Here is a 12,589-nt window from a genome sequence, read left to right as displayed (position 1 = left end):
AATGAATCTCTTGAATGAAAGATTCAATGACTCACTCATTAAGACTTCACTTGTTTCATTACTGGATGAATCAGCGTTTTTGAACGAATCTCTTGAATGAATGATTCAATGACTCACTCATAAAGACTTTTCATTACTGAATGAATCAGCGTTTTTGAACGAATCTCTTGAATGAAAGATTCAATGACTCACTCATGAAGACTTCACTTGTTTCATTACTGGATGAATCAGCGTTTTTGAAAGAATCACTTGAATGAATGATTCAATGACTCACTCATAAAGACTTTTCATTACTGGATGAATCAGCGTTTTTGAACAAATCTCTTGAATTAATGATTCAATGACTCACTCATAAAGACTTTTCATTACTGGATGAATCAGCGTTTTTGAACAAATCTCTTGAATTAATGATTCAATGACTCACTCATGAAGACTTCACTTGTTTCATTACTGGATGAATCAGCATTTTTGAATGAATCTCTTGAATGAATGATTCAATGACTCACTCATAAAGACTTCACTTGTTTCATTTTTGGATGAATCAGCATTTTTGAACAATTCTCTTGAATGAATGATTCAATGACTCACTTGTTTCATTACTGGATGAATCAGCGTTTTTGAACAAATCTCTTGAATAAATGATTCAATGACTCACTCATAAAGACTTTTCATTACTGGATGAATCAGCATTTTTGAACAAATCTCTTGAATGAATGATTCAATGACTCACTCATAAAGACTTTTCATTACTGGATGAATCAGCATTTTTGAACAAATCTCTTGAATGAATGATTCAATGACTCACTTGTTTCATTACTGGATGAATCAGTGTTTTTAAACGAATCTCTTGAGTGAATGATTAAATGACTCACTCAAAGACTTCACTTGTTCCATTACTGGATGAATCAGTGTTTTTGAACGAATCTCTTGAGTGAATGATTCAATGACTCACTCATAAAGACTTCACTTGTTTCATTACTGGATGAATCAGCATTTTTAAACGAATCTCTTGAGTGAATGATTCAATGACTCACTCATAAAGACTTGTTTCATTACCGGATGAATCAGCGTTTTTGAACGAATCTCTTGAGTGAATGATTCAATGACTCACTTGTTTCATTACTGGATGAATCAGCGTTTTTGAACAAATCTCTTGAGTGAATGATTCAATGACTCACTTGTTTCATTACTGGATGAATCAGCGTTTTTGAATGAATCTCTTGAGTGAATGATTCAATGACTCACTTGTTTCATTACTGGATGAATCAGCGTTTTTGAACAAATCTCTTGAGTGAATGATTCAATGACTCACTTGTTTCATTACTGGATGAATCAGCATTTTTTAATGAATCTCTTGAATGAATGATTCAATGACTCACTCATAAAGACTTGTTTCATTACCGGATGAATCAGCGTTTTTGAATGAATCTCTTGAGTGAATGCTTCAATGACTCAATGTGTGATTTGGAGGTTTATCAGACAGAAGAGTAGCTGAAGGACGCACCTCCTGACTGTATTGTGTGATGATGCTCTGAACGGCCCCCATGTTTGTGGCCTGCATCATGAGCGTCACCGCCTGGCCCTTGCGGATCTTCACCACCCCCTGAAACACCTGAGGGTTGTTGTAGCACGCAGACAGAGTCGCTATCGCCATCACCTGGCCGGAGGAGGAGGAACACCATTAACACCATTAACACCATTAACACCATTAACACCCAGCATCACACTCAGAGGAACACAGGCTCTCTCATGTTCAAACATCCACAGCTACTATATTCATATATACAATCACTATATTCATAAAGCACATATCATGTTATTTACATACACGACACTAAAGATGTCCATTTGTGTTATTTTATTACTAAACTACAACTACATTACTATACTATCTGAGTATTTATTAATATTTAGAATTTGTATCTTTAAATGTTTCGCTTTCATTTGAATTTTGTAAAGTTTTTTGCCATTTTTAGTCATCTTTTGTTTTTTTTGTTTTTTTAAAAAAAGTCTTTAGTTTTTAACACTGTTTATTTCAACTTTGTCATTTTGGTACTTCAATCTAAACTAAACAAATATTAGTTTTCATTTCATTTTTAGTTAACATTTGAGTAAATTTGATATGCGTTTTACTTGTTTTTATGTCTTTTTAGTTTTTATGCTACTCAAATTAAATAAGTTTGTTTTTTATATTTTATTTTGAATTTGTTTTAATTTTATAGTTTCTGAATTCATTTTAGTTTAGCATTTTAGTTGTTTTTATTCACTTTATTTTTATTTTTGAATATTATTTTTTTATTAAATTATTTCAATTTTAGTAATTTTAGTACTTCAATCTAAACTAAAATGTTAGACAGTTTTCATTTTAATTCGAGTTAAATTTTGAGTAAATTTATTTTGAGTTTTACTTGTTTTAGTCTTTTTAGTTTTTATTAATTTGCTTGAGTTTTTGTAATTTTACTACTTTATTCTAAACTAAACAAATATTACACACTTTGACTTCACAACTCAAATAAAATAAGTTTATGTTTTTTACATTTTATTTTGAATGTTTTAATTTTTAGTTTTAATTTTTAATTAAAATTTAGTAATTTTTTGTATGCGTTTAAGTTGTTATTTAGTTGTTTTATTAGCTTGAATTTTTTTTAAATATCTAATTAGTTTTTATTCATTTGTTTGAGTTTTAGTAATTTTACTACTTCAATCTAAACTAAAATATTAGACAGTTTTCATTTTAATTCGAGTTAAATTTTGAGTACATTTGTTTTGAGTTTTACTTGTTTTTGTCTTTTTAGTTTTTATTAATTTGCTTGTTTTAGTAATTTTACTACTTTATTCTAAACTAAACAAATAATACACACTCTGACTTCACAACTCAAATAAAATAAGTTTATACTTATTACATTGTATTTTTAATGTTTTAATTTTTAAAATTTACTTTTCACTTGAATTTTGTTACAGCCGTTTTTATTCGTCTGTTTTATAAATGTCTATTTAGTTTTTATAATTAATTATTTCAGTTTTAGTCATTTTAGCACCTCAGTCTAAAAGTAACAATTACACACTTTTGCTTTGCAACTCAATTAAAATAAGTTTTAATTTTTAGTTTCATTTTTCATTTGAATTTTTTATTAAAATTTCACTAAATGCGTTAGTTGTTTTTATAGCTTAATTTTTTTAAAAACATCTAGTTTTTTTGATAAAATTATTTCAGTTTTAGTAACTTTATACATTATACAAATATTACACACTTGCCTTTGCAACTCAAAAAAATAAGTTTATGTTTATTACATTGTATTTTGAATGTTTTAATTCAGTTTATTTATTTGTGTATTTTAGTTATTTTAATAATTTTGTTCTGTATTTTCACAATTTGTATTAAAAATATGTCTATTTAGTTTTTATTAATTTATTTAAGTTTAGTAATTTTCATACTTCCAAGTAAAAAAAATAAATAAATAAATTAACTGAAATAATATTCTATTTTATTTCTGTTTTTAGTATTTTTAGTTTTAGATTTAGCTAACAATCACAAATGCGTTCTGTGTGAACGGTCATTTACGCTTCATCTGTGGTCATATGTTCTCTGTATTATGTGGCGTTCACACTGGACGCGATTCGCGCAAAGGTGGACGCTTGAACATTTTGAGTTTATTCGCGCTTCAATCGCGCGTGACATTCACTGCACAACAGACGTGATTCTCCTCATGGGCGGAGCTTCTGCCAGCGGCTCGTTTGTTGAGAAATGTCTGACACGGGCTGTGTTAGGGTTAAAATCTACTTCTAACGTGTGACAAAACGTAGTTTTAAGACTTTTTCAGTCGATAATGTAGTTGTTTAAAGCTCAAATCTGTGGTTTATTTATATAAAGAGTCTTCTGCCGCTGGCTCTGATGTCTCTGTGGCGGCTCCAGCTATAATTCGTCGGCCGATCTTTGCTCTCATGGATCTATAATTTGTTCCCTGGCAAATCGTTTAGACTGAAGGCAAAGAGAAGTTTCATTACTTTATATTTTTAGGCTATAACTGTACGTTGCAGTTGTAACGTTAGCCGACTAGCACTGTTTATTTATTTATGATTTAATGCCATATCAGCAACAATGGCTATATTCATGGCAATCAACAATATCACTTCAATACATTGTTTACAATAATTTAACAATTTTGTCCTAAAAACAATCACTATACAAAATCAGTTATATATACCAATAACAACAACAGCAATAATAACACCAATTACATAGAATCTTTCAATTTAATATTTGACAGGAATTCTAAAATGACTCCAGGAGAAACCTTTTTAAAAATTTCCATTAATGCGTTTTCTGAATAAAACCGTTCTCTAATATTATTTAAAAAAGGACATTCTATTAAAATATGTTTTACACTCGTGAAATTCTTACACAGATCACAAACCGGTTTCCCCGTTCAATAAATATGAACGAGTGAGTCTTGAATGTCCAATTCGGCATCTCGTATATACAACCTGGTCATATCTATTTTCAAAATAATAACTAATAACTCCTTGATTTAAAACTGGATTCACCTCATATAATTTGTTATTTACACATTCATTCCATTCCATTTGCCATTTCTTGTAAATGTACAGGTTCAATATGGGTTTAACCGTACGTCAGATGCTGGTATTTTACATTCTGTCATTTCCAACTGAAGAGCTTCCTTTGCTGCTTTATCTGCTTGTTCGTTACCAGTCAAACCCATATGGCCTGCTATCCAACAAAAAACAATATTAATATCTTGTTCCTTTAAAGAGTCCACTTTTCCTATTATGCTGGTAATTATAGGATGTTCAGTTTTCAAAGAATCAAGTGCTTGCCGACTAGCACTGACTTTGAATGTTTGACTGAATTGTTTGCTTTATTTCATGTATAGCTTGTTATACATTACTTATACTTTTGTATTATTGATCATACATAAACTTGCATTTAACAAAAAGAGACTGGGTTGTGTTTCATGTCATTTAATGTTATCACAGTGATAATCATATTGTCTGAACCAGATATTAATATACAGATTTTCTCCTCATTGTTGTCACTACTAGAGCAAGCTCCTGATTGGTTAACGCGGCGCGAAATATCCGCCAAAGTTCAGATTTTTCAACTTGAGCGATTCGCGCAAATCGCGCATTCAAAACGCTCAATTCGCGTCCTTTGCGCCGCGCGAATAGAGCAAATCTGGCCGCCTCTCAATCGCGCGAATCTGGCCGCCTCTCAATCGCGCGAATCTGGCCGCCTCTCAATCGCGCGAATCTGGCCGCCTCTCAATCGCGCGAATCTGGCCGCCTCTCAATCGCGCGAATCTGGCCGCCTCTCAATCGCGCGAATCTGGCCGCCTCTCAATCGCGCGAATCTGGCCGCCTCTCAATCGCGCGAATCTGGCCGCCTCTCAATCGCGCGAATCTGGCCGCCTCTCAATCGCGCGAATCTGGCCGCCTCACAATCGCGCGAATCTCGCCGCCTCAATCGCGTGAATCTCGCCGCCTCAATCGCGCGAATCTCGCCGCAGAATGCCATTTCGCGCCTCTGCATTGACTTAACATGTAAATCACTGGCGCGAACCGCGTCCGGTGTGAACGCACCATTACTGTTCTAGCGTTTCTAAACGCCGCTAAACTCCAGGTAAAGCTCATCACCACACCTGAGGAATGGCACAGAAGTTGAAGACGCTCTGGTTGCGGAGGCGGGACAGGTACGCGATGACATCAGGCACGTGGTGGAGGGCGTCGGTCACCAGCAGGTTGAGGCAGGACAGGGCGGAGCTCAGGTGCTGAGGCTGGGCCAAATCCTCCAGACGGGACGCAAACTGACTCCAGGCCTGCAGAAAACACCAATAATCAGACCCACAACTCAAAACATTATTCACTTTATTTAATCAACTCATCTTGATTTAACACCATTATATTAGGTTTCTGGTTCAAATGTAATTGCTTCATGTTAAACTGACTTAAAACCGTTACTCTTTGACATAACTTGATGTTTTCATTTTGAAATAACACGTTTCAATCAAGTAACCCAAAGAAATAAGACTTTCACTTCCCATCATGCTTTGCAAAGGGGCTGAATTCGGAGAGTAAATGTTTAAATACAGTGCTAATTGATGAGAAAATGGAGAGACTTTTTAATGCTTAATGTTTTGTTATGTCGGTATTTAAAAGTTTGTGTAATGTTAGTGTTTTGGACGTTCTTGTTGTGGTGAAGTGTAGATCATGTGCTCGGGGTGAGGATCTGCTAATAACTATTTAAGTTGTTTTAATAATAAAAAAACATCTACTTTGAGCAAGCCATGGATGTAACAAAACCATCTTCCGGCTAGCCAATAAGTAAAAGTTTTGTAAATGTTGTAAAAATAGTATTTCACTAAATAAAAATAATCAATTAAACTGCATTACTTGTTTTAGTTTGTTTTTTATATTCATTTTAGAATAATTAAATTGAATAGTTTTCGACAAAATTAAGAATGTTAACCTGATGGCATTGAATTAACCTTACGTAAAAAAAAACTTCACTGAAATAAACAATCTTATTTAACCCTCTGGGGTTCTTCATTTATGGGTCACACTCAGGACCTTCAGGTCAAAAATGACCCAGAGGGCGGGATTAAGATAAAAAAAAGATTTGATTAAAATCAATGAAATATATTTTTGTTCAATAATAGTTTTTCTTTTCTTTTTTGGTTCTTTTATGCAATAATTATGACCCATTTTTTCCCATTGAATATAATTAAAAAATTATATATATTTATATTTTTTTTATATTTTTTATTAAAGCTGTATTTCATTTTAGAGTCAAACCTAGGCCTCATGAAAGCAATTTTTTTAATGAGATCGGTGCCATCCGGTGGACACATTGAGCATTTTTATCACACAATAGCACATTTTTAGCACTGTAGAGGATCTTGCGTTTTATAAAAAAAAATGAAAAATCGTAGCTTCATTGGAATGGTCCGAAACTTGGTGACTTTATTGGTACTTGGTATATGAACACCCAGACAAAAAAAAACTCACACACACACACACACACAAATTAACGCATGCCATTCCAAAAGCTAATTGTTTTTTTTTGTGTGTGTGTGTGCGTGTGTGTGTGTGTGTGTGTGTGTGTGTGTGTGTGTTTTTGTCTGTTTTGCACTCTTGATGTTTTGGAGATCTTCACTCTTGAGTCCTCTTTTCTGCATCCTGGCTGATTTGTAGATTATATGCACAAAAAACTCTGTATTTTCACATTTTGCCAGTTTCCCATTCATTTCCTATGGGGGTCATTTTGAGTCCTGAGTGTGACTTTTTTTTTTTACGACCACTTAAGACTTTTCAAATCCTGTCCCCAATTTTTTTGGGTGTTCATATACCAAGTACCAATAAAGTCACCAAATTTCTGACCATTCCGATGAAGCTAAGATTTTTAAAAAAATTTATTTTTAAAAATTCGGGTCAGAAATGACCGAAGAGCCCCAGAGGGTTAATAATAATAAAAACATCTACTTTGAGCAAGCCATGGATGTAACAAAACCATCTTCTGGCTAGCCAATAAGACCTTGTAAAAGTTTTGTAAATGTTGTAAAAATAGTATTTCACTAAATAAAAATAATGAATTAAACTGCATTACTTGTTTTAGTTTGTTTTTTTAATTCATTTTAGAATAATTAAATTGAATAGTTTTGGACAAAATTAAGAATGTTAACCTGATGGCATTGAATTAACCTTACGTAAAAAAAAATGAAATAAACAATTAGAGGTATGCACGAATATTCAATCTGTAATTAATAATGTTTTTAACGCGCCGCGTCAAAATAAAAAAAACAACCCGAGACGTTTTTTTTTAAAATGACGCTTTTACGCCTGGCGTTTTGCACGTCGGTGCACACACACATTGGCGCCCTTTGTTTAACGTCACGAGGCGTTAAAGGGTTAGTTCACCCAAAAATGTAAATTCTGTCATTAATGACTGAGCCTCATGTGGTTGGACACCCGTCAGACCTCCGTTCATCTTCAGACACAAATGAAGATATTTTAGTGTAAAGCTGATGCTGAGAAAGGCTTCAGATAGGCCTCCATTGGCATTCAGTACATTTACACTCACAAGACCCAGAAAAGGCACTAAAAACCTCGATACAAAGTCCATCTCACTACAGTGGCTCTACAATAATTTTACAAAGCGACGACAATAGTTTTTGTGCGCAAAAAAAAAATCAAAATAACGCCTTTATCCAACTTGTTCTTGTCTTCCGTGTGTGTCTCCACGACGCATGCGCGAGAATATGAGCAGATCCGGCAGTTTTTTTGCGCACAAAAACTATTGTCGCCGATTCATGAAATTATTGTAGAGCCACTGTAGTGAGATGGACTTTGTATCGACGTCTTTAGTGTCTTTTAAGGGTCTTGAGAGTGTAAAGTTGAGCCAATGGAGGCCTTTCAGAGCATCAGATTTACACTAAAATATCTTCATTTGTCTGACGGGTGTCCAACGACATGAGGGAAAGTAATTAAAGGGTTAGTTCACCCAAAAATGAAAATTCTGTCATTAATTACTTTCCCTCATGTCGTTGGACACCCGTCAGACAAATGAAGATATTTTAGTGTAAATCTGATGCTCTGAAAGGCCTCCATTGGCTCAACTTTACACTCTCAAGACCCTTAAAAGGAACTAAAGACGTCGATACAAAGTCCATCTCACTACAGCGGCTCTACAATAACTTTATGAAGCGACGAGAATAGTTTTTGTGCGCAAAAAAACCCTAAATAACGACTTATATAGTGATGACGATTTCAAAACACAGCCTCATGAAGCTTCGAAGCGTTATGAATCAGTGAGTCGATTCAGCGGTTTGAAGCGTTATGAATCAGTGAGTCGATTCAGCGGTTTGAAGCGTTATGAATCAGTGAGTCGATTCAGCGATTTGAAGCGTTATGAATCAGTGAGTCGATTCAGCGGTTTGAAGCGTTATGAATTAGTGAGTCGATTCAGCGATTTGAAGCGTTGTGAATCAGTGAGTCGATTCAGCGATTTGAAGCGTTATGAATCAGTGAGTTGATTCAGCGGTTTGAAGCGTTATGAATCAGTGAGTTGATTCAGCGGTTTTAATCGCCAAATTTCAGCAGTTTGGCGGTTTGACACTCGATCCGAATCATGAATCGACTCACTGATTCATAACGCTTCAAACCGCTGAATCGACTCACTGATTCATAACGCTTCAAACCGCTGAATCGACTCACTGATTCATAACGCTTCGAAGCTTCATGATGCCGTGTTTTGAAATCATCATCACTATATGACGTTATTTAGGGTTTTTTTGCGCACAAAAACTATTCTCGTGTTCATAAAGTTATTGTAGAACCACTGTAGTGAGATGGACTTTGTAACTTTAGTCTTTAGTGTCTTTTAAGGGTCTTGAGAGTGTAAAGTTGAGCCAATGGAGGCCTTTCAGAGCATCAGATTTACACTAAAATATCTTCATTTGTGTCTGAAGATGAACGGAGGTCTGACGGGTGTCCAACCACATGAGGGTAAGACAGAATTTTCATTTTTGGGTGAACTAACCCTTTAAGCCCTGGTAAAGACTGTGTGTTAAACCGCACCTCCTGCGGCCAGAAGGCCCGCCCCTGCTGCTGGTCCTCCAGATAGTCCCTGATGATGTTGGTCTTCTGGAGGAACAGACCCATGGAGTTGGCCAGCTCTGTGTCTCCGCCCACCTCAGGGTCCTCCAACTGGGACGCGGAGAAGAGCTGCGACAGTCCAATCCCCACCAGACCCGCCACATAATGACAGTACTGCAGGGAAACAGCGCTGAGTTACACTAAAAGCCTTCACACACACATCTGGACTGATGTTTACAGCGCTACACATGACAGCCAGAGCACTTCTGCTGAGTTATCTGTGGATAAATCTCCACGCAGACACACAAACGGCGTGTGAGGTTTACTTTGTCCCACTCCTTCATTGAAGACACTTTCTTCTCCAGGAATTCTGCCATTCCCGAGCCCATCCGGTGACAGATGTCGGAGATCACCTCCCGATACTCCCGGCCCAAACTCCTGAACTCCACCGAAATCTGAAGAGAAGCATCATAATAATAATGAGAACTCATGTGCATTCAGACATAAACAACGGAGAAACTACTTTATCATTTTAAAAATATAAATGTTTTTATTTGTTTATTTGCTGGGTTTAGTGAGTCACCTGGGGTTTAAATCAATTATTTAAAAAATATATTTTATACAATTGTTCTTAATCAAAATTAATTATTAAAACGTGTTTATTTATTCTTTTTAAATATTTTTTTTTGTGCTATAGGCTCCGATGTCTTGTATAAAAGTTAATATATTTATACAAAAATGGTCATCATTATACAGAATAAGATTACACAAAAAAATATATATATTATTAAACGTGCACACACACGTATTTATATATGTGTGTTTAATAATAATATATTTTTGGGTAAATCTATTTATATTAGTGCTGTCAAATTTATTAATCGCATCTGACATAACAGTTTGTTTATATAATGTATGTGTGTGTGTGTGTCTGTGTCTGTATGTATGTATGTGTGTGTGTGTGTGTGTGTGTGTCTGCGTCTGTATGTATATATGTATGTGTGAGTGTGAGTGTGTGTCTGCGTCTGAATGTATATATGTATGTGTGTGTGTGTGTATATATATGTGTACGTGTGTGTGTGTGTGTGTGTCTGTATGTATGTATATGTATGTATGTGTGAGTGTGTGTGTCTGCGTCTGTGTGTGTGTGTGTGTGTGTGTGTGTGTGCGTCTGTGTAATATATATATACACATACATACATACATATATATGTGTGTGTGTGTGTGTGTGTGTGTGTGTGTGTGTGTGTGTGTGTGTGTGTGTGTGTGTGTGTGTGTGTGTGTGTGTGTGTGTGTGTGTGTGTGTGTGTGTGTGTGTGTGTGTGTGTGTGTGTGTGTGTGTGTGTGTGTGTGTGTGAGTGAATGTGAATGTGTGTGCGTGTGCGTGTGTGTGTGTGTGAATCATTTGAATCATTGTACTTAAGTCGAGGATATATATATATTATAATTAAATAAAATGTCAATTCAATTAATCATAATCACATCTGACAAAAGATATATATATATATATATATACACAGATATATATTATTTTGTCAGATGCGATTAATTATGATTAATTGATTTGACACATATTATTTAATTATAATATATATATATCCTCGACTTAAGTAAAATGATTAAAATGATTCATTACAGAAATAAGAACTTGGGAGTAAAGTGTGTTTATCATCAAAACAATGCCAACAAACGAATAATGTCAATGCAGAAACAGGCCTCACTCCTGTGTGCAAAACACAATGCCTTGATTTTGACTGATTATGGTGTGATGATGATGATGATGATGAGGATGATGATGAGGGACTGACCGTGGGGAAATCCTCCAGCACCCGCCGGTCTTTCTCTCGGCTCTCTGTGAAGCACCATTGGGGCTGATAGAGGAAGGAGTGGAAGTGGTGCAGCATGGGGATCTTCTTCTCCAGAGGGATGGTCATGTCGTCTTCCACTGTGTCCAGGGCTCGCAGAACCAGGTAGAAAATACACACGGCATGCCTGAGGGAGACCGATTATTAATTATTAATTATATATCAATGAGACAGGGAATGAGCAGGAAGTCCAGAATGAGATTGAGACCATGAACAGCTGATAAAAATACAACAGCTGACCCTCAGTTGACCCTCAGCTGACCCTCAGCTGACCCTCAGCTGACCCCGCAGACGGTCCACAAACATGCCGAGCATGACTGATCTAATGTTTCACGTCTCAGAGTCTTTAATGGATGTTATAGAGTATATAAACGGGGAAGGTATTTGTTTGGGCAGAGGAATTTCTCGAGTAACTTTAACCCTTTTTAGTCATTTTTGACTGAAAGATTTTACATTTTCATTTTTTGGAATTTTTCACTTCATCAGAATGGTACGAAACTTCAGAAAGGGTTTTGCACTTGCTATGGGAACACACAAAAAATTCATGGAGATGATTCGAAAAGCTTAAATGGTTCTGAAATTTAATTCAGGTCGCCGTGGCATAGGAAAAATGAATTGCGTTTGGTACTGCGTCCAAACATAATCTAATTTTTTTAAGATATCAACCTCAAATTTGGAACACAAATTGTTCACGATAACAATATATATCACGATATAGATATTTTATTTTTGCAATTAAAAATAGGAAAAAAGCAAATTTAAAAAAAATAGGATATATAAATAATATTAAACTAAGTTTTCCAGGTACAATAAATTTATGTAGCTAGAAATAGAACAGAAATTGAATATAGATGTGTTATTATTAAAGCTACACAGTTATTTTAGTTATTTTCTCTTATGTTTGATTTGACAGGCCAAATTAGCTTTATTAGGCCGCTGTCACTTTAAGAGCGAACGCACGGATCCATTATACTGATGCACATCCGCTTTACACACAACTGTTTACTTTCACGTGACATCACCGGCCGTTTGCATGAATATGGGCAGTTTGGCATCATTGCATGTGTATTCGACCATTCAAGCGCAATAACGTGTGAAAGAGAACTGAATTAGTG

At 35.3% G+C, this 12,589-nt stretch overlaps 1 protein-coding gene across 6 annotated transcripts in view; it reads right to left on the bottom strand.

The window, feature by feature from the left end:
* fdft1 (farnesyl-diphosphate farnesyltransferase 1) overlaps nt 1-12,589 on the bottom strand; it is a 42,773-nt gene that overhangs the window by 23,760 nt on the left and 6,424 nt on the right. For all 6 annotated transcript variants that reach the window (XR_013817693.1, XR_013817694.1, XM_079831949.1 and 3 more), the window contains 5 exons: nt 11,418-11,601; nt 9,936-10,064; nt 9,592-9,783; nt 5,658-5,834; nt 1,505-1,657 (listed from right to left, as the gene is read on the bottom strand). Coding sequence is in view for 4 of the 6 variants with exons in the window: in XM_079831949.1 (XP_079688075.1) it covers nt 1,505-1,657; nt 5,658-5,834; nt 9,592-9,783; nt 9,936-10,064; nt 11,418-11,601 (835 nt within the window). In the remaining 2 variants the exon portion in view is untranslated. The remainder of the gene's footprint in view (nt 1-1,504; nt 1,658-5,657; nt 5,835-9,591; nt 9,784-9,935; nt 10,065-11,417; nt 11,602-12,589) is intronic.

The sequence above is a fragment of the Gobio gobio genome, assembly GCF_949357685.1.
Source record: "Gobio gobio genome assembly, chromosome: 12".
NCBI lineage: Eukaryota > Metazoa > Chordata > Actinopteri > Cypriniformes > Gobionidae > Gobio > Gobio gobio.
Note: the sequence above shows the minus strand (reverse complement) of the source record. Positions and strands in the feature narration are given on the sequence as shown.